The sequence below is a fragment of the Hippichthys cyanospilos genome, chromosome 14 (assembly GCF_059441005.1).
Source record: "Hippichthys cyanospilos isolate Australia breed blue-spotted pipefish chromosome 14, RoL_Hcya_1.0, whole genome shotgun sequence".
In the NCBI taxonomy this organism is placed as follows: Eukaryota; Metazoa; Chordata; class Actinopteri; order Syngnathiformes; family Syngnathidae; genus Hippichthys; species Hippichthys cyanospilos.
Window position 1 is genome coordinate 18,686,952 of NC_142382.1, and position 24,466 is coordinate 18,711,417.

General features: G+C 39.8%; 1 protein-coding gene across 7 annotated transcripts in view; it reads left to right on the top strand.

Annotated features, from left to right (window-relative positions):
- gphna (gephyrin a) overlaps positions 1–24,466 on the top strand; it is a 46,437-nt gene that overhangs the window by 11,592 nt on the left and 10,379 nt on the right. For 5 of the 7 annotated variants that reach the window (XM_088433773.1, XM_088433769.1, XM_088433767.1 and 2 more), the window contains 14 exons: positions 3,525–3,626; positions 6,243–6,380; positions 7,745–7,787; positions 7,879–8,016; positions 8,215–8,307; positions 8,485–8,540; positions 9,766–9,885; positions 9,971–10,029; positions 10,149–10,302; positions 10,381–10,502; positions 12,421–12,508; positions 12,579–12,652; positions 15,027–15,091; positions 17,855–17,958. In XM_088433773.1, coding sequence (XP_088289899.1) covers positions 3,525–3,626; positions 6,243–6,380; positions 7,745–7,787; positions 7,879–8,016; positions 8,215–8,307; positions 8,485–8,540; positions 9,766–9,885; positions 9,971–10,029; positions 10,149–10,302; positions 10,381–10,502; positions 12,421–12,508; positions 12,579–12,652; positions 15,027–15,091; positions 17,855–17,958 — 1,356 coding nt within the window. The remainder of the gene's footprint in view (positions 1–3,524; positions 3,627–6,242; positions 6,381–7,744; positions 7,788–7,878; positions 8,017–8,214; positions 8,308–8,484; positions 8,541–9,765; positions 9,886–9,970; positions 10,030–10,148; positions 10,303–10,380; positions 10,503–12,420; positions 12,509–12,578; positions 12,653–15,026; positions 15,092–17,854; positions 17,959–24,466) is intronic. The other 2 variants (XM_088433774.1, XM_088433770.1) reach the window with 1 other exon arrangement.

Below are 24,466 nucleotides of genomic sequence, written 5' to 3' on the forward strand. Positions count from 1 at the left end.
CAGCAATTACGGTAATTTACATACATTTCAGCGAGCCATTCTGTGTTTAACATTTGCTTTTTTATTTTCATTTCAGCTATCTTAAGCATGTGTTTTTGTTAATTTGAAACATGCGTTGAAATTGAATATTCACTTAATTTAACTTTTTTGAACACTTTCATTAACTTTTTTGTAACAGTTGAACAGAAGTAATTGTACTCTTGGGTTCAAATTACATTTGAAACCTAAAAAAAATATCTCACCTTGGCAGCTTAATATTTATAGAATTTTTAAACACAATAACAGAGAAATGAACAAGTAATCGTCATATCAACAAGTGCAGGGCTCATTTAAAATATGAAATTAGTAACTATAAATGCCAGACGTTATTGATTTTATGACAAAGGATTTGGCCCCCCCGGGCTAGACTTTGGACATGTCTGCCCTCGGGGCTTGACTGGATTTGTGTTGTTTTGTCTCCATCTGCAGGCGCTTTTAGGTAATTGCACTTATTTTTTGTTGCCGTCAATGCTTCCATGCAACACCTCACTACAATGCTGGTTTGCTATTGGTCGGCGTCTCCTCACAGAGATGGTGGTCTGCTATTGGTCGGCCTCACTTGTTTCAAAATGGCGTAACGGTAAAGCTTTGTTCTATCTTGAGTGGTTACAAAACCGTATTTTTAGTGCATGTTACTGCTTAATTCAAACTTGAATGGGTTAGCCATGGGTCCCAAGATTGCTAGTGATGTTAAAGAGAGAAGTAAGAAGATGATTTATTTGGAAACGATGCCGGAGATAACCCTTATTAGGAAATATGGGCATAACAAGCTTCGCATAAGAGTAAATAGATCCTTCCTATATTTTTTATTTATGGTTTTCTGATTGTGTACATACGGTGAATTCGCCTTATGAGCCCAACCGCGGAACGGATTAATGTTGTAACATGGGGGCCCACTGTATTAAAAACTGATTGTATGTGCTATAGTTTCTATAGAAAGATGCTGCCTCTCTTACCTGTATGGATTAAATAATGAAACCTCACCATATCTGTTCTGCTAGTTACAGTTGTTTTATGCCTAAATTACTCCTTGGAAAAAGATCATTAATCTAAACCAATAAAGTTTGTGGCGGCCCGAATGACAGGCATGTCCAACCCCATCCTTGAGGGCCGCTATGCTGCATGTTTTTGATGTTTCCATCGTCTAGTGCAGCTGATTCAAATGATCAGCATCATTATCAGGGTTCGGCTGACCTTGCTGATGAGATGATCATTTTAATCAGGTATGTTGGGAGGACAGATACCTCAAAAATATGCAGGATAGCAGCCCTCGAGGACTCTGTTCTGACATGCCTGCTTCAGAGTTTTGTACAGCACTGTACGGCAGACAACAGGGAAAAGGAATACCTTGATATAAGTTAAAAGTCAAAGTCAAGTTTATTGTCAGTTTCTTCACATGTGCTTAACATACAAAGGAATCGAATTTGCGTTTCTCACTATCCTCTGCGTTTTACATGTGAAATAACAAAGTGCAGGTGCGCAAGACGAGACAATCCTAAAAACTAGATTCTTATCTATAGTAATGTAATGTGCAGTATGTTAGATCTACTTTGCCTAGTGTTGCTAAACTAATAACTAAAACTAAAAACTAAATACAAAAACCAGGTATGGCAAGAGTATCCCAAGACAAGACATAAGTAGCAGCATATGACAAGACAATCCAAAATTACGAGACAAAGCAAGACAACTCTGACTATGGTTGTCCCAGTTGTGTGCATTTGAGGTAGTTGTTATAGTTCTAAGTGTAATCGCTAGTGCAATAGAAGTATAATTATAAATAAATATGGTTGCAGCAAGTCTGTGCAAATTTTGCAAGTGCATGAGCAAAGTTTGAGTTTTTTTTGTTTTGTTTTGTTTTTTTTGTTTTTTTTTTGGGGGGGGGGGGGTCGAATGACTTAAACTTCGTCTGCCAGCTAGGTTTTTCTTCTGGCTGGGGCTGAATGTGGGAGAGAGGAGGGGAGAGAGAGAGAGAGTTCAGCATAAATACCGTAAACAACTCCTGGAGAGCACCATGTTGGGGAGAGATGAGGAGTCTTGTTCTGGTTAGACTTGTGCCTTGATTTTTGTTTTTTGACGCCACCTCTGGCCATTGTTGGCAGTGCATTTCTGAAGGGGATGGGAGGTGTTCCAGTTGGGAGCAATTATGTCGATGCCACACGTTGTTGTCTGTCCTTACGAGAGCTGGCCCACAAGTGTCTGTGAGTCATTTTCTTTAGTGGAATATTATAATACTTACATTAATAGGCCCATGGTTGGTCATTTGTGTCATTAGAGATAATAAGCTGGCTAATGTTAGTTTATATCAGCATGTTATACAGTGCTGCCTTTGTATATGTTGACTTATTAGCATTTTCGTGTTGGCATTTTCGCGTTAGCTCATTAGCATTTTCATATTGAAGAGAATATCATTTGTTGTTGTATGGTTGATTTAATTTGCACAGTTGTCTACATTTGTTAAGATGTGATTTTCGCATATGTATACTTATGTTTGGTGTATATACTTAGCTGTTTTCCAAAATACAAATGAGTGAGAACCACACAACTATTAAAGTAGTCACACTCATTTTGCTGTTCACTGTCTGTCTACCTTGATAAAAACCACTTTAACATCTTGGGAGGACAGAACATATCTGTTTAGATCGTTTGAATTGACTAGGATTCTTCTACCTATGTTATAGAGTAGTGTTGTTTGTATGCTGTGGAATTAACTTACTGCCAACTATAGTATGGGAGGATATCGTCTGACTGCAGGGAAGCCGCTCCAAGTATACAGTGCTGCAAAACTCGTGCGTCACATCAAGTATAAACCAAGCTAGACATTTCCTGCAGGCTTTTTTTCGCCATAGTGAATTTCACCAATTCAAATCCAGAAAAAAAATATACATATTATGCAACATAGGGGATTTTTCCTTGTATGAGGATGTAAGAAAGAGGGAGAGGCTTCGATGCGTGTGTTTTTTCACAATGGGGGATTTTTTTTGCACATGCAGGTTTCGTTGTAGAGGAGTTTTACTTTTATTAAATCTACAGATCTCTCTACTTTTTGATGCCACACAGGGGTCTCACATTGTTAATATGGACAATATCGCAAATTCTCACAAATTCAACATGAATTTGCGTTGAGCCCTTTTCTTCTTTGGCCAATGATCAGTGATAAAATATAGATCAACGAAAACTCCAGAGGGCCTGTCCACCTAATTAAAACACAGCAATATGAACTTGAAGATGTGAAGTGAGATGTTGAAAACCAGCTGACGCTAAAGTTCATTGTGCTCCTTCATCTCACCCTCTTTTCCTTTGGGTTCTTTAGTTTGGTCGTCATGAGATTCAATGTGCGCACATGGTATGGATGTATATTTCCTACACTTGTAATGTATGTAAAATACACACTGTTTGTCAATATACCCATAGCATATCATTCACCTGTTCACTTCTGCTAGCATGTGCCTTTGTGTGACCCGTGCATGCATTTTCATGTCCATCAGACCAGCCATGCTGTGGTCATGGCTAAAGGGGGCCCGTATCTGCCTGGCAACACACCTGCCCCTCCCACTCATTTCACCTGCTCCTGTACCCATGACCAACAGGTGAGGCAACCTCACGCTCACACTCCCTTCCTCCTTCCATTGATCAGCTCATTATGTATGTCTGTCAGAACCTGCCATTTCGTATTTTAACTGGGATACATTGTTGTTGTTAGAAATTTGCATTGAGTACATTTTTAAATTTATGAGCTTTGCATTTACAAAGAAGTTTCAAATATACATTCCACAATCGTACTCATTGATCACGTACTTATTTAGTGACAAGGTCAATTCAGCAATCTTGTGATGAGGGCCTTGGATCCCGAAGCTCCATACTTTCTGTGTTCAGGACCGATCAGTGGCCAGAAGTTCATACATGTTTGCCTTAAGAACATTTTTAAATTCATAGGCTTTGCATTTAAAAAGAAGTTTCAAAGAAGCGTTTCACAATTGTACTCATTGATCACATACTTATTTAGTAACTAGGTCAATTGAGCAATCTAGTGATGAGGGCCTTGGAACCCGAAGCTCCATACTTTCTGTGTTTACTTTTTACAGATAACATTTTGAACAATTGCTCCAAGCCAATAATTAGTGGCAGGTTATTCACAATTGCCACACAATTATTTGTTGTCCTGTTGTTAAGTGAGTTAACTGCTGGTGTTTTGTGTGTGATTTAACTGTACCATCTACCGCACCGCTTTCCCCATGGTCTCACACACCCAAGCACATGCACATACAAACACAAATATTTACTTTTCATTTCTCTCAAAATCAAGAGATCATTACGACTAATATTCATCCGTCCTTTTGGGAAGGATACCAAAATCCAGGGATAATTCTTTGGTCTGGGTTTAAAACAGAGTAAAATTGTGACAATGTTTAGAGTAACTTTTGACTGTATGGTCTGGCCAGGTAGAAGGTCAATTACTGCATTGCATGACACCCGCAAGCAAAAACTGTTATGGAAGTTGGGCACTTTTACTGCAGCATTTACATAAGTAGATTTTTTTTTTTAAAAAGCAGGATTTATTTAATCATTTTCCATTTCCTCTGGGTTTGTACTATATATACATATATATATTTCAGTCGATTCACAAAGGACTAGAATACCATCATTCCATATCTTTAGTTCTATAATCTCATTTTTTTTTGTGACTGGAGGTGCTTTATCAGTATGATTAAATTACTCAAGTGACCAATCTCATAAAACATCTCAACTTGCTATGGTTTTTGCCTGTCATATCAAGTTATTACCAACCAGAGAGAGATTCATGACTTGCAGCAACAGCCTTTTTTTTTTTTTTTTAATTTGATCAATATATGTACATTCATTAGTGTTGACACTGATTTATTTTGTCTTTATGCATTACTGTGATCTGAAATGAAATGTAATTGTCAAGTGTAGACTTGTTTTTAGTTTGACATTTAGAAATTGTGGATCCTTTTTGAGGGTCTCAATTGCATTTTGATAAAATCAGACATTTATACTAAACCAACTTTTTTTTATTGTGCTGAGTTTGTGTGCCAGTGATCCTTGCAACCAAGTTGCTGGGTTTTATGTCCCCGATTGTCACCCAAGCAAGCATGTTTTTCGTGCAACACAAGCCTCCATTATCAAAACCCAAATGGACATTTTCCCTCGCAAAGGTACTGGTCACTGGAGCAAGGAGGGTGGTCCTGCAACTAATAGACAATCTGGGTCCCCCTTCTCAAGGGCTTACCAAAGTGTGGTGATAGGTTTAGCTATCCCAGAGACGCTCAGAGTAGAGCCACTGCTCCTCCGGATCAAGAGGAGCAGAATGGATATGATTCCGTTGTTTTCTTCACCAAAACGTCATCTTACTGTTTCAATGTAAAGTGAATTCCAGAAACCATTGAGGAAACAAAAACACAATTTGAAGACAATCGACTAAGGTATGGTTCTAACATTCTGAAGATTTGATTAATGGTGACGGCATTGACAACTTCACCCACTTCAGCAACTGCAAATCTGAGAATGTGGTAATGGCATAGGGGGCTCTTTCCAGGTAAGGGTTGACAACCCGTCCCAAGTGGAGGAGTTCATGCATCTTGGGTTCCTGGTTGTGAGTGAGGGCAGAATGGAGCAAGAGATTAATAAATTGATTGGTGCAGTGATGTAGGCTCTGCATCATTCTGTTGTGGTGAAGAAGGAACTCTGCAGGTGTGTTGCAGTCCGTAGACTTACAAAACATCTTGGAGACCAGCTCTCATGGACCACTGATTTAAAATCATATTTGTATTATACTACTGTTTCAACATAGTTCTTCCTTGCCTTGTTGGAGGTTACAATACACAGTATATAGATTTAAGTTCATTTGTAGCTTGGTCAAGTGTATAGTGTATTTGAACAGAGTGTTTTTTTTTTTTTTTTTTTTAGGTCCACTTGCTCACTCTTGCAATGGACCCTCTAATCTCAATGTTTACCAAATCATCTCTGTAATTGTTTTCTTTAAGCATCCAGGATAATAACCTCAGTTACATTTTACTTAGAATACAGTATACTGTATTATCATCATGGTCTACATTTAACTAAATCTTTGCTGCATTTTATTTTTACTGTATTGTGTGTGTGCAGGAATGTCTTTTTTTTTTTTTGTTGTTTTTTTTTAAGGATGACATGGATAATCTAATTGTCTATGCTCTCTTAACCTGTAGATTCCGGACTCAATCATTTCTCGAGGTGTTCAGGTGCTTCCTCGAGATTCCGCCTCTTTGAGCTCCACCCCTTCTGAGTCACCACGGGCAACACAGGCAACCTCCCGCCTTTCCACAGCATCATGCCCAACACCTAAGGTAGGTACATCCATACAGTCACGTTCAGATGAATGTAGACCATAGGTCCCCGGTCCCTGCTCCGGTACCCATTTGTAGTCATGCTCATATTTCTACCTTGTCTCACCCCACAAGCAAAAATGGGAAAAAATTGAAAAAAGCAAAAAAGTACATTATACAGTACTGTATTCATCAAATAACTAAGTAATATTAATTAATAACTATGTTAAGAATTCTTCAAGTGTTAGAGTTCGTGACGTTTTTTTTTTTTAATCTTATTTTGAAAAGTTGGCACATATTTCCAATGTATTTAACATGATGTCATGACTTTTTTAAAGTATATCATTACGTGGGTAACAACCAGTGTTCAGAATTAACCCTAGCGAGTGAGAGAGCGAGTGAATACGAATGCAATTCGCCATTGATTTTAGTGTACAATAGCGCAGAATCAACATTCCCTGGACAAACACCGATTAGTTACCACAAAAATAAATAAGGAACCTATAGCCAGAGGTTGCCAGGACAGGAACAAATGACAACTGACACAAGCTCTGCACAGTACGTTCTCCATAGTGAAACTCCCAACACTTCACACACTTTTTCTAAATCCAAACACAAATGCACCCTTATCAGTCAAGTAGAATGCAGTACTTAGAGTACGACTATAAATTGTCATCCGTTTAAAAACCTGTGAGTGCAAAGTATTTTGAATACAACTCTTGTTTGCACAACTATGACTTCGTGAGACACAACTTCACGTCTTTGCATGAATCTCTTCTTTGGATTTGTGGATCTGATTCTTTGGATTTGAGTTGAATATGACGTCACCCCAAGCTACCAGGCAAAGTCAGTCGATCTGAGAGTCATCTGCGCCACCATTAGTCAAGCAGAGAATGGCGCAATGCAACGGCAAGTATGATCTTACAATAGCTTATCAGGGTTCGAGCTTAAGGATAATGAATGTGCATTTTTAGTGATGCTCAAACGAAACTTTTTTGAGCCATCTGTGGACATTTGAAGCCAATTGCTTGGAAAAAGATTTCATTTTGGGAAGCTTTTGTAACAGCGGAGGCCTTCTTCTGGCAGAAACAAACAAACTGCTGTTCATTTGGGAAAAACCCTTCCCTTTGAATTGGTCTTAATGCGTACATGAAGGCTGAAGTGGAGTACTATTACGAAATAAAGATTAATTAGGTCAGTCGCAGGAAGGACATGCCTAAATGACCAAACTTTTCTTGATTGCCAAGCAATTTTAATTATATCAAAATTAAATCAACTGCTCACAATCTTTTGTCATGAGACAATATATGGAACTATCTTCTAATGAAGGAAGTGTTCCATGTAACTCAGATAATGACTAAAATAGAAACATTATCCTCCCACAGGTTCAGTCTCGTTGTGGCAGTAATGAAAACATTCTGAGGGCCAGTAAGTTATTTACCTCACCCTATTTACATCCCCCTTGCAAAACTGTATCACTCTGCAAAATATAACTTTTATCATGTGTACACACCTGCAGGCCACAGTGCAGTAGACATCAGCAAAGTGGCACGGCGTCATCGGATGTCCCCGTTTCCATTGACATCAATGGACAAAGCCTTCATCACTGTTTTAGAGATGACTCCTATACTGGGAATTGAAGTCATTAACTACAGAGGTCAGTCTCCACCATAGATTGTGTGGTCTGTGCACTGATCACTTTTTGCATTATAAGTTGTACAAGCAGTCAAACAACCTCTTCTGTATGGGTGCTTTTAATAGTTTTAAATGATGGGTTCTTTTTTGTCTAACTCACTCTGTTGTGATAGTTGGAGTTATGTTGAAGTGGTTTTATAACCTAAACTATTCTTTCCAGATGGATTGGGTCGAGTGCTTGCTCAGGACATCTATGCCAAAGACAACCTTCCTCCATTTCCCGCCTCAGTTAAAGATGGCTATGCTGTAAGAGGTAGGCTGTGGGAAGGTTTGAGGATTTTTGCCTTCAGTCTGTAGTCCACTCGGTACACTCAGTACACTGAGTGTTTAAATTAGCTTTTTTGAAGTGCACTTATTAAGAGTCTTTCATGTCAAGTGAGATATTTTGGTTTTCAAAGTTAATTTTTGTTACATTTTTGTTGTCTTCCAGCTGCTGATGGCCCGGGAGATCGCTTCATCATGGGAGAATCGCAGGCTGGACAACAGGTTAGCCTGTATTCATGAAACCGGGTGATCAAAACTAGTTCCGTTCTTTTCTGATAATTATTCTTGACTAACTTTTTTTCTGTGTCATATTGGAGTTATGACCTGGAGTGTTGAAAAATAAAAGTTGGAAGGAATTAAGTTAGGAAGGAATTTGATGGGGGAAATAAAGCTTCAAGATGCTTCACGAACAGGTTGATGATGCATTTGCTGAATGCACATTGACACGCTATTTCTTAGACCCCTTTTCTTTGAACTAACCCTGCCATCTAGAGGAGTCAAAAAATACAACAACTGGTAAATCAAAGCAACGTTCATTTACCCACCACTTTAAGAGAAACATTAATTTAGATTTACTTCAAATTACTTAATTACAGTATTAACCTCACTACACATGAGCAACACAATACATTTATGTATGGTTGTATCTGTGTGTGTCAGTCTTTAAGTTTTGTCCATTACTCCAGGCACAAAAAGTGTGCTCTTTCTTGTCAGCATTTTTTAGCATTATGAATCCACAGATACCCGAAATGTCCAGCTGGATGTATAATTTGAGTATTTAGGCAGAGGTTTTAGTCACCCTTGCCCCTGGCAATTTACAACTGGGTGTCAATTAGAATCTAGAAAAAAAAAAAAACACTTTAATCAAATGACAGGATAAAAAGAACTTATCTGCATAGCGAATTTGACTTCTAATTAATTTTTAAATTGAATCACCAGTACTACATATTGAGCGTTAAGCAATGTACTACAACATTTGCTCAGTGTTTAATATCTCAGTGAACATTTTCAGCACAAAAATTTTCAGGGCACAACTTTTCATAATACACATAAAAGCTCTATCAATGACTAATCCAATAGTTGAAGTAAGAGTGTTTCTCCTTCATAACACAACAAAGCATCATACACATCCCCAAGGGCTGTTTTTGCTACATGATGGTACAACAGCACACATTGCCAGAAGGCTCACATAAGTAGAACATTGATGGAGGGTGTAGTTGTAAAAATATTCAGAGCCAGTCACATTCTTCAATACTTCTATTGCTTACATTATTACATTATTTATTTTGTTATAACTCATTAACTCAGTTCAGAGTTCATATGTTAACACGGCATGGGAAATAATTTTTTCATGTTTGAATCCATCGATGGTTAAAAAAAATACTTTGAGACAATTAATGTACTTTAGTTCCAAGTTGGCTGTTTAAAAATGACTGTATCACTGCAGCCCACCCACACAGTGATGCCAGGCCAAGTGATGAGAGTTACCACCGGTGCTCCCATTCCGTGCGGTGCTGATGCGGTTGTCCAAGTTGAAGATACAGAACTCTTGAGGGAGTCTGAAGATGTAAGCAAAAAATAAAAAGTTGCTGGTTGTGAGTCCATGTTTTTCATCAAATGTGATCATACTATCACTGGTATGTATGTTACAGGGCACAGAAGAGTTAGAAGTAAGGATTATGGTGCAGGCAAGGCCCGGACAGGACATCAGGTGAAAAATAACATCAGCCGACACACAAATGCATATGTGCACACGCACATTCACCCACATACACACGCTGAGATGAGAATGTCACCTATAATTGAAGCCAACTGTTGTTGTCTGTTCAGGCCTATAGGTCATGACATCAGACGAGGAGAGTGTGTGCTAGCCAAAGGCACACACATGGGCCCATCTGAGATCGGTCTGCTGGCTACTGTGGGAGTGACTGACGTCAGCGTGCACAAATTCCCAGTGGTGGCTGTCATGTCCACTGGGAATGAGGTGTGTGTGTGTGTACAGTCTTCTGATTATTTTTTCCATGTTCTCTCTTGACAAAACCACTGATTTATTGCATTCAAGCTGTTGAATCCAGAGGATGACCTCCACCCAGGAAAGATCAGAGATTCCAACCGCTCGACTCTACTCGCGACCATCCAGGAACATGGATACCCCACCATCAACCTAGGAATTGTTGGAGACAAGTAAAAGCATCACAAACACTATACAATAATTGCTGTCTTGGTAAAAATGAATATGAATGTGTAAACCTTGGTTCAATCGTTTTGACCCTCTAAACATTATGCAAAAATTTTTCATAATACTGCACTAGTAAATAATTACAAAAAATTATTTCAATAATGTACGCTCTTTTGGCAGCCGTGGCACTGTAGGCAAGGAACGTTGTCCACTAAGCGAAGCAGCTGTTTGAATCCCGCTTTCCCCAAGTCATTTGTGATTGTGTTCTAGGCCAAGACACACATACCTTGCCCCCAGTGCCTCTCACACTGGTGTATCGCTGGTGCAAATCTTTAGTGGTGGTCGGAGGGATGTAGGCGCACACAGGCAGCCACGCCTCTGTTAGCCTGCCCCCAGGGCAGGTCTGGCTTCTTTCATTGTTTACCAACCCCAGTGTGTGAATGTGTGAATAGCTGAATAATGCATTCCCTTTGAGTGCTTCCAGTGTGCTTTTGCAAAAGCGAAGGCCCTATAAAAATGAATGCATTATACAGGTAATTCCAATAAATTTACACAATTATAATGACTTTTTTACCTCTTTAAATACACTTCTACATGGGCACCATTAGCTGCACAAAGCATACAAAGACGGTACTTGATTTCTTGCCATGTTCGCTGTAGCATAGCCTCATCAGTTGTGGTCACCAAAACATCCCTGCGTTGCAACCACTAAGACTAATTACAAACACCAAATTCATTCATTCATTCATTCAACAAATCAGTGGGATAGAGGTTTAAAATGACAGTATTATTTTTAAAATGTTATGTTAGGATTCTGTTAAAACAATATTTTTTGAGCCTGTGTATTTGTATTTACAGTTTTAGTTCAGACCACATTAAGGCAAGATTGTTTTCCCACTTTCCGTTTAATAATACATTCTATACGTATAGTCATTTAGAACAGTGGTTCTCAATCGTTTTTCAATGATGTACCCCCTGGCAAAGCAGTTTTATTTTTTTTTTTTTAAAGAAACTTAGAAAGAAAAACATTAAACATATAGCGCCCTCTTTTGGGATTTACAGTAGCGGTCTTTTCACAAAAATAAATCATTAACTTAATTATTAATAGACATTTGCCCACAAAAAAAAAAAAATCAACAGTGTCAGACCTGACCCCCCCCCCAAAAAAAAACAAACAAACAAACAAACAAAACAGAACAGAACTATAAATAAATATTTGCCCACAGAAAAATATTCAACTTCAAGTGTCCTATTCTGGGATCATAGTAGACTTGTTTACAAAAATACATCTTTAACTTGACAGGTAAAGAGAGGTGGCACGTGACAAATTGAGTCAAATCAGTTCAGCATGGGGGAGAATCTGGGTTTTTAAAATAATTAAATTGATTAGGTTACAGAAGATGAAATTTGTTTTATGAACTTGTATTTTCCTGAAACATTTAATTCACAAAATATTTTTAAAGTATTTAAAAATCTTGGGTACCCCAATTTGTTCCTTTAAGTACCCCCAGGAGTACCTGTACCCCCATTTGAGAACCACTGGTTAAGAATTTCTCTTGTGTAATGTAACAGATCTCACTGAATCCTCTAAGGCAGTGGTCCCCAACCACCGGTCCGTGGATCAACTGGTACAGGGCCGTGTGGGCTGCACCTGAAATTATGTTTTGGAAATCATTTAGTTTAACAGTTCATACGATTTTGCTTGATCTTTGTTTTTAGGCCCCGCTTCTGGCCGCTGTTGATATTACATACATAGTGATAAGGATGATGTGGCTTTTAGATATAAATATAAATCTAAAGCGTTGACCAATCCGTGGTGATAAAAAGGTTGGGGACTGCTGCTCTAAGGGGTTTATCCTCTGTTTTAGCAGTATGCTTAATGATTTATAAACCATGAGTGATATTTCTAACCCATATGTGCAGCCCTGATGACCTACTCTCAGCTCTCCATGAGGGAATCAGTCGTGCTGATGTCATCATCACCTCAGGGGGTGTGTCCATGGGAGAGAAGGTAACCTCCACCCTTTGACTCATCCTTTTGACTCAGCCAGCTGGCCATACGTTATTTCCTCTCCAACTAGGACTTCCTGAAGCAGGTGCTGGACATTGACCTCCATGCTCAGATTCACTTTGGACGTGTGTTCATGAAGCCAGGGTGAGTCCCTACATGATGTAGATACTATTATTATTTTTCTCTGTTTACTTTTCACCTTAATTTATTTAGTTCTCTTCTTGACAAATACCAATTTGTATTGTTTTTGTGAATGAAACACATAATATACCCCAAAAATGTACAACAACCCTGCCCAATTTGTATGTTCCTTGAGTGGGAATTAAATGCGGCAGGCGCTTTTTCGAACACAAATTTTTACATACTCTTCACCTATGACTGGGTCTCCTCCCAAAAGAACACCAGCATAATTAAGTATGCAGATGACACTACGGTCCTCTGGCTGATGGGGTCGAGACAGCATATACTGTTGGAAAGAAGTGGCATACCTTGTGGCCTGGTGTTGCAGCAAAAACCTCCACTTCAACATAGACAAGACCAAAAAAAAGATCATTGACCCAAGGCGGCAGATGAAACTGCACAAACCACCACTAGTTGTCAATGGGACAGAGATGGAGAGGGTGAAACACTACAAATTCCTCTGCACCTACATCAGCGAGGATCTTACCTGGTTCCACAACACTCGACAGATCATCAAGTCCCAACAGAGACTGTACTTTCTGAGGAGACTGAAGAAATTGGGCATGCCAGCAAAGATTCTCAACTTCTAATGATGTGCAATCCAAAGTGGCCTCTCCACCTCTATCACAGTCTGGTACGGCAACTGTACAGCACAAGACAGGAAGGCTCTCCAGTGTGTGATCAAGACCTCACAGCGCATCTGTGGAGCGTCCTTACCCTCACTGCAGGACATTTACCACACCAGGGTTCTGAGGAGGACACACAACAGCATCAGGGACAAAACTCACCCACAGCACCACCTGTTTGAACTGCTGCCATCAGGCAGATGCTACAGAAGCCTGAGAACCAGGACTGACAGGCTGGCAAACAGCTTGTACCCACAGGCCATTCGGAACAAATCCTTCACGCACTTATTTGCCTCATCACCAGTCACTTTACTGCATGCACACATGCACCTTACAAAACCTGCAGAGAGCAGGAAAGCAGCTAAATACATAATATTTTGCACTACATAATATTTTACACTAGGGCTTCACAATTAATCACATTTTAATTGTGATCGCGATATTGGTTGCCACGATTATTTAAGCCGATCCTCTGCGATTTTAACGTTCAAAAAGTCTAGTACTTTTTTTTTTTTATTATTATTAAGTCAAATTAAGTACTTTGTCATCCTGCCACCAGGGGCAATGTTTCCCACATGTTTGCAAGACAAAAGCTTTACTCACGCTAATATATTACGTCCCTGTATGAAAAGGCATTGAGTTTCTCACCTGATTCTTGATATATACAGTGCTAGCTGTCAATTGAGACCCATTTTGAAAAATCCGATGGGATAAATTCGGTTTGAAATGACATTTTGACTACTAATTGATTAAAATTTGCTCAAACGTAAATAAAGTGCTTGGTTCTAACTAAGTTTATTTTTTGTCATTGGTTTGCTCTGAGCAAGTAAGTTAGCTGTTTTGCCCTGTGTGCCAAGTTTTTGCCATGTCCTGAGTCCTTACTTTATTTATTTATTTTAGTTTATTATTATTATTTGTAAGTATCAAGCCTTGTTTATATACTGTTTTTTTTTGTTTTTTTTTTTTAAAAGGACACATAAATAGACATCTGACCAAACACAATGAATAATTGTGATTAATAATCTTGGTTTCTTTATTGACCAAAATTACCATGACTATTATTTTGGCCACAATCATGCAGCCCTATTTTGCATTTCATTCTTGTATGTGTACAGTTTCGTCCACTCCATCTACTCCATAATATGCTCAGAATGTAAGTCTATTCCTTTATTAGTGGTTCATTATTACTGCCCTTAATGCTCTAGTACTGTTTTTTTGTTGTTGTTTTATTGCCTACTTTATTATTTGCTCAATTGTGGAATGTAGTCTGCTCGGAGAAGTGAACAGAATAAAAATTTCATTGTATAATATTACCCTGCATATGACAATAAAACTCTTGAATCTTGAATCTTATAGTGGGTCTTCAAAGCGCTACTGATATCCAAGGCCATATGAAATGACTAAATGCAGTTTATCAGTGAATACCAACAGTTGATTTGTTGTGGACGCTAGCACATGTTTTGCTGTGGTGCTCAATGGCGTTGCGTTTGGAAGTTATTCATTGTTGTGATGGTAACCGCTTTTAAACTTTACAACATGCAATACAATGCCAAATTTGATAAAGGAGAAATATTTGATGAATAATGTTTCTTCTCACCTTTAGTTAAATTGTTGCCAATTATAATTTTGTACCCCCGAATGTAGTTAATTATGCTAACCATAATTGATAATATAACTAATCTGCTTAACGTTGAAAATTATGTCTGTTTCAGTCTTCCAACTACCTTTGCCACTGTTGACATTGATGGAGCACGGAAGCTCATCTTTGCTCTGCCAGGTACTAAAATTGTGTATTTGTATATTTTGCTGCCATTTAAAGGTTTTGTTGTTAGTGATGAATTTGTATTTCATGACTTAGTTTTCATACAAATATTTTTCTTTTTTCTCAGTTAAGGAAATGTTCTTACTTTGCTGACAGATTCAGCTGTCACTCCAACCCATGTCAGCTCTATTGCTACTCTGCTTTGTAGTAGTGGAACTTTCTAATAATTTGATTCAATTCCGTTTTTTGGGTCTCCGATTCTATCCAGAATGCATTTTTTTTTAATTCAAAACAATTAAATTCAAATGAATTAAAAATGATTTCTTCTTCAATCTATAGATGTGCAAAGAATCATCATACTAATTCACTCTGCTTTGCAAAACAGAATAACAAAGTGTTTGGGTTAGGTAACATCAACGGTAACAACAAAATTGAAACTCACTGCAAGTTAGCCATGAATTGTAAAGCCTTTATAGTATAAAATAAAGTGAAACCAAATAAAGCGCATCTGCATCATAACAAAGGTAGAACAAGATAGATTATCATTTCACAGAAAATTGCATCACCAAAATGTTGTCAAAACCTGCTTCACAGATGAAAAAGATTAAAATTTCTCAGAATGTGTATCACAAACAAAATAAGAAAACAAACTTTCAAGCGAGCAGCTAAATTTGGAGTCTGGGCAAAACATGAAATGTGGGCAACCGTGCACATAGTGGGAGCATTGTCAGTCAAAATTGTACCATATTATTTTTTATTTTTATTCATTTTCATGGATTTGAGTGTGTGTTTGTGTATTTGGGGTTTGCTTACATTGTTTTGTAATTTGTTTTGTGGACATGCTGAATTTTTGTTTTTATGATTCATCTGGTTTCTGCTATGTACTGTACGTACGTATGTTTGTTCCATGTATGTATTTTGTTCTTTTGATTCGTGGCGTGGGGAGGGAAAAAGGAAGAACAAAAACACGTGATTGAACACTGTCCCTATTGTTGTTGATCTATTAAGCAGAAAGGCGGCAGATATATTTACTGCGACTTCAGCGGTCAAACTCCATTCATTAGCAGTGGAGTGAAATGTTGCATTCACATTTGCAGCTGTGTTTCACTTGATTTGGGAAACGCAAAAAGACTGTTGTTACTTTTGATGTTCATGCATCACGTTCGTGATACTTTTCTTTCAGTTCTCTCTGTAAAGCGGGATGGTATTGTGTATAATAAAACATGTAATTATTCTGTGATATTAAAAGCATTGATATAATGCTTTGAATGATAATATCACTAATAGACTGTTTCAGCAATAGACTGCTTCAAAAAATTGTTGTCATTTTGTTCTGTGACCCGTGTGTGTGTGTGTGTGTGTCTCTGCCTGTGTGTGGGTGTGTGATTGCACATGTATGCACCTGCATACATACATCCTGCCCAGAGGCAATGATTAGTCCGATCATTACCCATATACACTCAAAAATTGTATGCATTTGTGAGCATATTAGTCATAGTTTTTTTTTTTTTCTTTGCTGAAGCTCTTCTTGAATGTCCTTGCATATTGCAAATACAGTGGGCCCCCGTGTTACGAGATTAATCCGTTCCGCGGTTGAGCTCGTAAGGGGAATTCACCGTATGACGTGCAATCCAAACCTACTGTATGTTAAATAGCTAATGCTTTTAGAACCCCTGGTAAAAACATTAAAATTGTACATACACAATAAAAATTGGTACCAAAATAGTATAGAAAGTGCTATGTATATATAATATACCTGTATACAATCAGAAAACATCATAGATCAAAAATATAGAAAGGATCCATTTACTCTTGCGTGCCGCTTGTTATGCCCATATTCCCTAATAAGGGTTATCGCCAGCATAATTTCCATATAAATCATCTTCTTACTTCTCTCCTTAACATCACTAGGAATCTTGGGACCCATGGCTAACCCTTTCAACTTTGAATTAAGCAGTAAAATGCACTATAAATGCGGTTTTGTAACCACTCACAATCGAACAAAGCTTTACCGTTCCGCCACTTTGAAACAAGTGAGGCCGACACCAATAGCAGACCACCATCTCCATGAGGAAATGCCGACCAATAGCAGACCAGAATTGTCGTGACGCGTTGCAGGGACGGCAAGTGAGAATAATTGTATTTACCTAAAAACGCTTGCAGATGGAGACGGAACAACACAAATACAGCCAAGCCCCTAGGGTGATGACAGTTTGTTCTTGTTGCAAAACCGGGAAAATATCATCAAGAGGTTTGAAAAAACTCAGTATTCCACGTCGTAACATGAAAATAACGTAAGTCAGGGATGCTGTAACACGGGGGTCCACTGTACTGTATATCTGTATCTTCATTCCACTGCATGGTTTGACTTTTCTCTGCTTATATTTGAACAGTCTGATGGAACATATAGTGGCTATTTTGAACGGTTGATCTTAGACATTCCACAAATGCTCCTATTCAATATAATTTAGACACGTCACAGTCGATGTGATTATTATATATAGCTACAGGATTACCAAACTCAAGATTAACAATGAGCATGAGTAATTAATCTCAATTCTGAATAGTTTTGAATCCTGAATGATTTTGCAGAGGATGTTTTGTTTAATTTTCACAAACTCCATATTTTTACTGCTATGATTAATTCATAACCCACTCAAATGGCTAAATATAAATCATGCTTCATAGTTCCATACTAAAGGGGTTGCTACATTTTAAATGGCATAAACCTCTTCTTTTTTCTCTGCTGAAAACCTATTATAATATTTTTTTTGACAGGTAACCCAGTGTCTGCAGTGGTTACCTGCAATCTCTTTGTGATTCCTGCACTGAGGAAGATGCAAGGCATTCTAGACCCTAGACCCACAATTATTAAAGCAAGGGTAAGTTGTTTTCTATTTCTCCATTTCTCATTGCTATTTGTCAAGGGTATCAAATACATAATAAAGTTAGGGATGGGCATCAAAAACTGGTTCTTGTTGAGAACCAGTACTAAATGTTTCATTCCCTTGGTATTGTTTGCAGTTTCTGCTATCACTTATCGATGTCAGCCAGGACGTATTACATCATTAGATTTTGTCACACTTGACAATGGTGAATAGAAATAGGGTGCATGCAAAGTTGATATGCATACACACACGCGCACACACACACACAGCATGCTGTCACGTTTATGCAGTCACATTTTTATCCCCTCCAGAGTGCTCAGCCCAACCACAGCGTTACCACATCTTCTTCTGTGAATACATAGGTAACTGTTCGCGTCGTTTCGTCTCATTTTAAAATTATGTGAAGAGAAGGTCTTTGCTTTTCTTGTAGAGTAAGAACACTGTCAAACATACATTATTTTACTTCAATCTTAAATGATTAAACTTTATACAGTAACTGAACAATTACTTCCATTCTTTGACGTCTCACAGCAGCAGCGGTCATAACTAGTGGGAGTAGATTACAACTCCTGCCCTCATTGGTTGATGTTCGCGCTGGGAGACAATCACATGTCTCATAGAAGTTTCTATCTCCCTCTTGAAATCAAGTTTGAGTGTCCTGCAAGACATTTATTGGCTCCTGGCGCGACCATCGACCAATGAGGGCAGGAAGTGTAATCTACTCCCGCTCCAACTCCCGCTTGTTACACAGACAAGGATGTGCCTGTGTCACTCATGAAGCAAACACGATGTTGGATAGAGCCAAGGGAAATGAGGGAAAAGATGTTCACCAGTTCGTTGGAAAATTCTTAACTAGATTTCTTTTTTAATAAATGGTATTTCAAGTGTAAACTCTCATCATATTTGATTATCTGCAGCTTTGAGTTTAATTAGACTTCCGTGCGTCGCTAATATGACCACGGCTGCCGCAAACTTCAAAGGATGAAAAGGGATAACTGTTCAGTTACTATATAAGGTTTAATAATATAAGAGTTAAGTAAATACTGTATGTGTACTGCAGTGGTCGATATTGCGATCACGATTATTCTTCATGTTTGATCAAACATGTCTATTTAGTGCACCTTTTTTAAACAAGCAGTATATACTGTATAAACAAGGCTTTATATGTAAAAATAATAATAAACTAAAATAAAGTAAATATTAATTATGGCAAAAACTTGCTGAGTGCAAACCTTTGAAAAAATGAAGCCTACTTAGAACCAACTACATACTACAACAGACCTGTAAGAACACGTACAACAGCCTTAAAGTTTTTTTGCAAGAAAAAAGAACAGTACCGTTCCACGGCCGGGATGAAAACCACACTGCTCCTCCTGATTCCGAGATTCGACTTCTTGATGGACCCACCTCTCCAGCACTCCTGAATAGACCTTACCGGGGAGGCTGAGGAGTGTGGTTCCTCTGTAGTTTGAACACACCCTCTGGTCCCCCTTTTTAAGAAGGGGGACCACCACCCCAGTCTGCCAATCCAGGGGCACTGTCCCCGATGTCCATGCCATGTTGCAGAGGCATGTCAGCCAAGACAGCCCGACAACATCCAGAGCCTTAAGGAACTCCGGGCGGATTTCATCCACCCCCAGGGCCTTGCCACCAAGGAGTTTCTTGACCACCTCAGTGACTTCAGCCCCAGAAATGGGAGAGCGCACCTCGGAGCCCGAAGACTCTGCTTCCTCAGAGGAAGGGTGTCTTGGTGCCAATTGCACATATGGACATTTGTTTGAACATGGTGTTTGTTATGGACAATCCGTGATGAGCACAGAAGTCCAATAACAAAGCACCACTCGGGTTCAGATCAGGGGTGCCGTTCCTCCCAATCACATCTTTCCAGGTCTCACTGTCATTGCCCACGGGAGCATTGAAGTCCCCCAGCGGAACAAGGGAGTCCCCGGAGGGTGGGTAATCTCAACTGCTGTTTGGTGCATAGGCACAAACAACAGTCAGGACCCGTCCCCCCACCCGAAGGCAGAGGGAGGCTACCCACTCGTCCACTGTGGTAAACCCCAATGGACAGGCACTGAGCTGGGGGGCAATAAGAATGCCCACACCTGCTCTGCGCCTCTCACCGCGGGCAACTCCAGAGTGGAAGAGAGTTCTACCCCTCCCGAGAGGACTGGTACCTGAGCTTAAGCTGTGTGTGTCCCTCAGGGGTCTCTGTGGGGGGTGCTTCGGGAGTATGGAGTACCGGACACCCTGATACGGGCTGTTCGGTCCCTGTACGACCAATGTCAGAGCTTGTAAGCAGTAGTCGGCAGTAAGTTCCTTTTTTTTCCGTTGAGTGTTGGACTCCGTCAAGGCTGCCCTTTGTCACTGATTCTGTTCAATTCCTTTATGGACAGAATTTCTCGGTGCAGCTCTAGCATTGCAGCGGTCCGGTTTGGGAGCCTCAGCATTGCATCTTTGCTTTTCATATGATGTGGTGCTTTTGGCTTCTTCAGGCCGTGACCTCCAACTCTCACTGGAGCAGGTCGCAGCCGAGTGTGCAGCAGCTGGGATGAAGATCAGCACCTCCAAATCTGAGACCATGGTCCTCAGTCGGAAAAGGGTGGAATGCCCTCTCCCTAGTAGATGATGTCCTGCCCCAAGTGGAGGAGATCAAGTATCTTGGAGTCTTGTTCACGAGTGAGGGTAGGATGGAACGTGAGATCGACAGTGTGTCTGTCCGGCGTCTGCTGTAATGGTGACTCTGCTTCGGTCTGTCGTGGTGAAGAGAGAGCTGAGCCAAAAGGCGATCTACGTTCCTGCCCTCACTTATAGTCACGAGCTGTGGATTGTGACCGAAAGAACAAGATCCCGGATACAAGCGGCTGAAATTAGTTTAGAGATAGGGTTAGAAGTCCGGTCATCCAGGAGGGGCTCAGCGTCGAGCCGCTGCTCCTCCGCGTTGATCGGAGCCAGTTGAGGTGGTTCGGGCATCCAACCTCAAGCCCCCGCAACCCGACCCCAGAACACAGCGGTAGATGATGGATGGATGGATGGATGGATGAAAAAAACAGTGCAAAAGTACCAGAATCACTCTAAGTGAAAATGGACTTAGCAGGCAAAATGTTATTTTTGGTCATTTCAAACCCAATTTATTTAAGTTTTTGCCAATCAGGTTTTCCAAAATGGGTCTCAATTGACAGTTAGTACCATATACTAGAGGCTGAGAAAATCAGTGACTTTTGGCAGACAAAGATGTGGTAAACATTGACATCTAAAGGCATTTAGGGTGGAATTGAAACCTGATATCTCCGGAGCGTGCCAGTGAAACCAACTTGCGTTGACATTGCGTCCCACTCTTGACGCGTGAAAGAAGACGCGTGGAATCTCGCCGGATTGTAGATTCAAACAATCTAAGTTCTTCCAAACTTTTTTTTTTTTTAAATTAAACTCCTCGCCTCTTTGTATTCACCGGCAAACAAGAATAAGCAATAATTCGTCTGACATGTTTTCTGTCTGGTGCTTTCGTGCGGTAAAGACATTCCAGAAAGTATGCATTGCGGAAAATCTGGCCAGCGCGGACACCACGCAAACTGGCGTGGTTGCCAAAAAGATTTGTTGAACTCGCGGGGCGCGTCAAGCATAAACCAAGCTGCAGACGTTCTTGCGGGATTTGCTCACTTGCTATTTCTTAAGCTTAATGATGTCTTAACCTTATGTTTGCCCCCTGGTGGTAGAATGACCGAAAGTGCTTGATTTGACATGTACTGGTAGGCGTTTTTTTAAACGTTAACATTGCCGATTTTCATCTTCATTTTTCATCAATTAATCGAGGCAGCCAGTATTGTGATTGCAATTCGATTAATTGTGCTGCCCTAAACTCAAAATACGGTTTTGTAGCCACTCACAATGGAACGAAGCGTCTACTATTCCGCCATTTTGAAACGAGTGGGGCTGACCTGTAGCAGACCAGCATTGTAGTGACGCATTGCAGGGAGGCTAGTGATATATATATATATATATATATATATATATACACAGTGTGCCCCCGGTTTACGAACACCCTGTTTTACGAACATTTCGACTTACGAGCGTGGACCATGGAGATTTTTGTCCCCCACTTACGAGCAAACCTTTTGCTTACGAACAATCCGACATGCCGGCCATTGTGTATGCAAATATATTTTCGCTTAGCTGCGTCAACAAAGTCAGCAGTTGACACTTGTGACAGTACGTGAACGCTATTGCTCTTACAACGTCACAGTCACTGTCTCAGTCACGGTGTCAGTCACGGAGTCAGTCACGGATGCCAATATGCTATTGGTCGATTAAGGTCACCCGGTCTCACTCACGGAGATGCTATTGGCCGGCGTCAGGTCAATCACAGAAATGCCGATATGCTATTGGCCGAACGCCTTTATCTAGCTTGATGGCACAGCTGGTCGGTATGGAAGGAAGGAGAGAAAATGAGTGAAAAACGGAAGGAAGGAATGTTGTGAAGACTTTGCAAACTTTATCTGTTAGACATAGCTTCTAAAATTGCTAGTAGAGGTAAAGGAAGAAGTAAGAGGATGATGACAATAGAAACCAAGCAGGAGATAATAAAAAAAAAAGAGGGAGGCACACGCATAATTAACCTTGCTCGTGACTATGGACGGAACCGCTCGGCAATCTTCTAAGGGCAAGACTTTCCTTGCCGGGGGATGGACCTCGCTCAACAACAAAATGGAGAGGCTTGTTCTATTATGGATTAAAGAGAAGGAAATCGCCGGTGATATGTTTTAGCATCTCCGTGACTGACACCGTGACTGGAACAGTGACTGTGACATTGTAAGACCAATAGCATATCAGCGTAACTGTGTTAACGTTGCGGGTTGGTCTCTGCTCCCCTCCGCCTCCACCCAGCTCAAGTCACGGCGCTCCAAAGGTAAATGTCATTTTTCCTTTGTGTATGTTATTTAATTTAACTGTGCAGTAGATTATGTTACTCATTTTTAATATGTGTATAAAGTCGTGATGTTTTTACCTAAGGTTTTTGCACGCGTTGCACGCATTCACTAATTAACATAGGTTTGGATTGCCCGTCATACGAGCAGTTCGAGTTACGAGCGTAGCCGCTGAACAGATTAAGTTCGTAACCCGGGGGCCCACTGTATGTGTGTGTATATATATATATATATATATATATATATATATATATATATATATATATATATATATATATATATATATATATATATATATATATATATATATAGTGCCCAGCGTTAATGAGTACACCCCCTCTGAAAAGTAACATTTTATATAATATTTAAATGAAAATAAAACAAATACTCCCAAAATATTCACAGATGAAGTTTATTATAACACCTGAACAGATAACTGAAACAAAAAAGTTTAATATAACTTAGATGACTTAGATTTTTTAGTTTAACAGAAATTAGGGTGGCGCAGAAATGAGTACACCCCATAACAAAACTGCTAAATTCAGAACATTCAGTACTTTGTATGTCCTCCGTAATTTGCAATGACAGCTCCAAGTCTCCTGGGCATAGAATGGACAAGTTGGGAACATTTGGCAACATCAATCTTTTTCCATTCTTCTACTATGATCTCTTTCAGAGATTGGAGGTTGGATGGAGAGTGACACTCAACCTGTCTCTTTAGAATTCCCCACAGATGCTCAATTGGGTTGAGATCAGGTGACATACTTGGCCATGGAATCACTGTCACCTTCTTGCTTTTCAGAAAGGCTGCAGTGGCTTTAGATGTATGCTTGGGGTCATTGTCGTGTTGGAATAGGGGACGACCAAGGGCATGAAGGGATGGAAGCATCTTAGTGTTCAGTATGTGGCAGTACATTGCTGAATTCATGATGCCATCGATGAAATGCAGCTCCCCAACACCAGCAGCACTCATGCAGCCCCACACAAGGACACTACCACCACCATGTTTCACTGTGGGCACCATGCACTTTTCTTTGTATTCTTCACCCTTGCGACGCCAGACAGTTTTGAAGCCATCGGTTCCAAAGAGATTGATTTTAGTCTCATCACTCCACAGTATAGAGTCCCAGTAGCGCTCATCTTGAAAATGGGCCATAGCAAACTCTAGACGGGCATTCTTGTGGCGGGGCTTTAGGAGAGGCTTCCTCCGAGGACGACATGCATGCATGCCATTCCTCTGCACTGTCCGGCGTATTAGGTCACGAGACACAGGCACTCCAATTACACTTTGTACTTCCACAGATAAGTCCCTTGTACTTGCATGCCGGTTTTCTTCAACCTTTCTCATCACTAGACGTTCCTGCCGTGGTGTTAACTTTCGTGGTCGACCTGGACGTCTCTGTGCAATGGTTGGAGTTCCAGCTTTCTTCAGTTGCTGTATGAAACTTAACTTATGCACGTTTTGTAAATACCATTTATTTTCAATGATATATTGTGAAAAGTATAACTTTTTAAAGGGGGTGTACTCATTAACGCTGGGCACTGTATATATATATATATATATATATATATATATA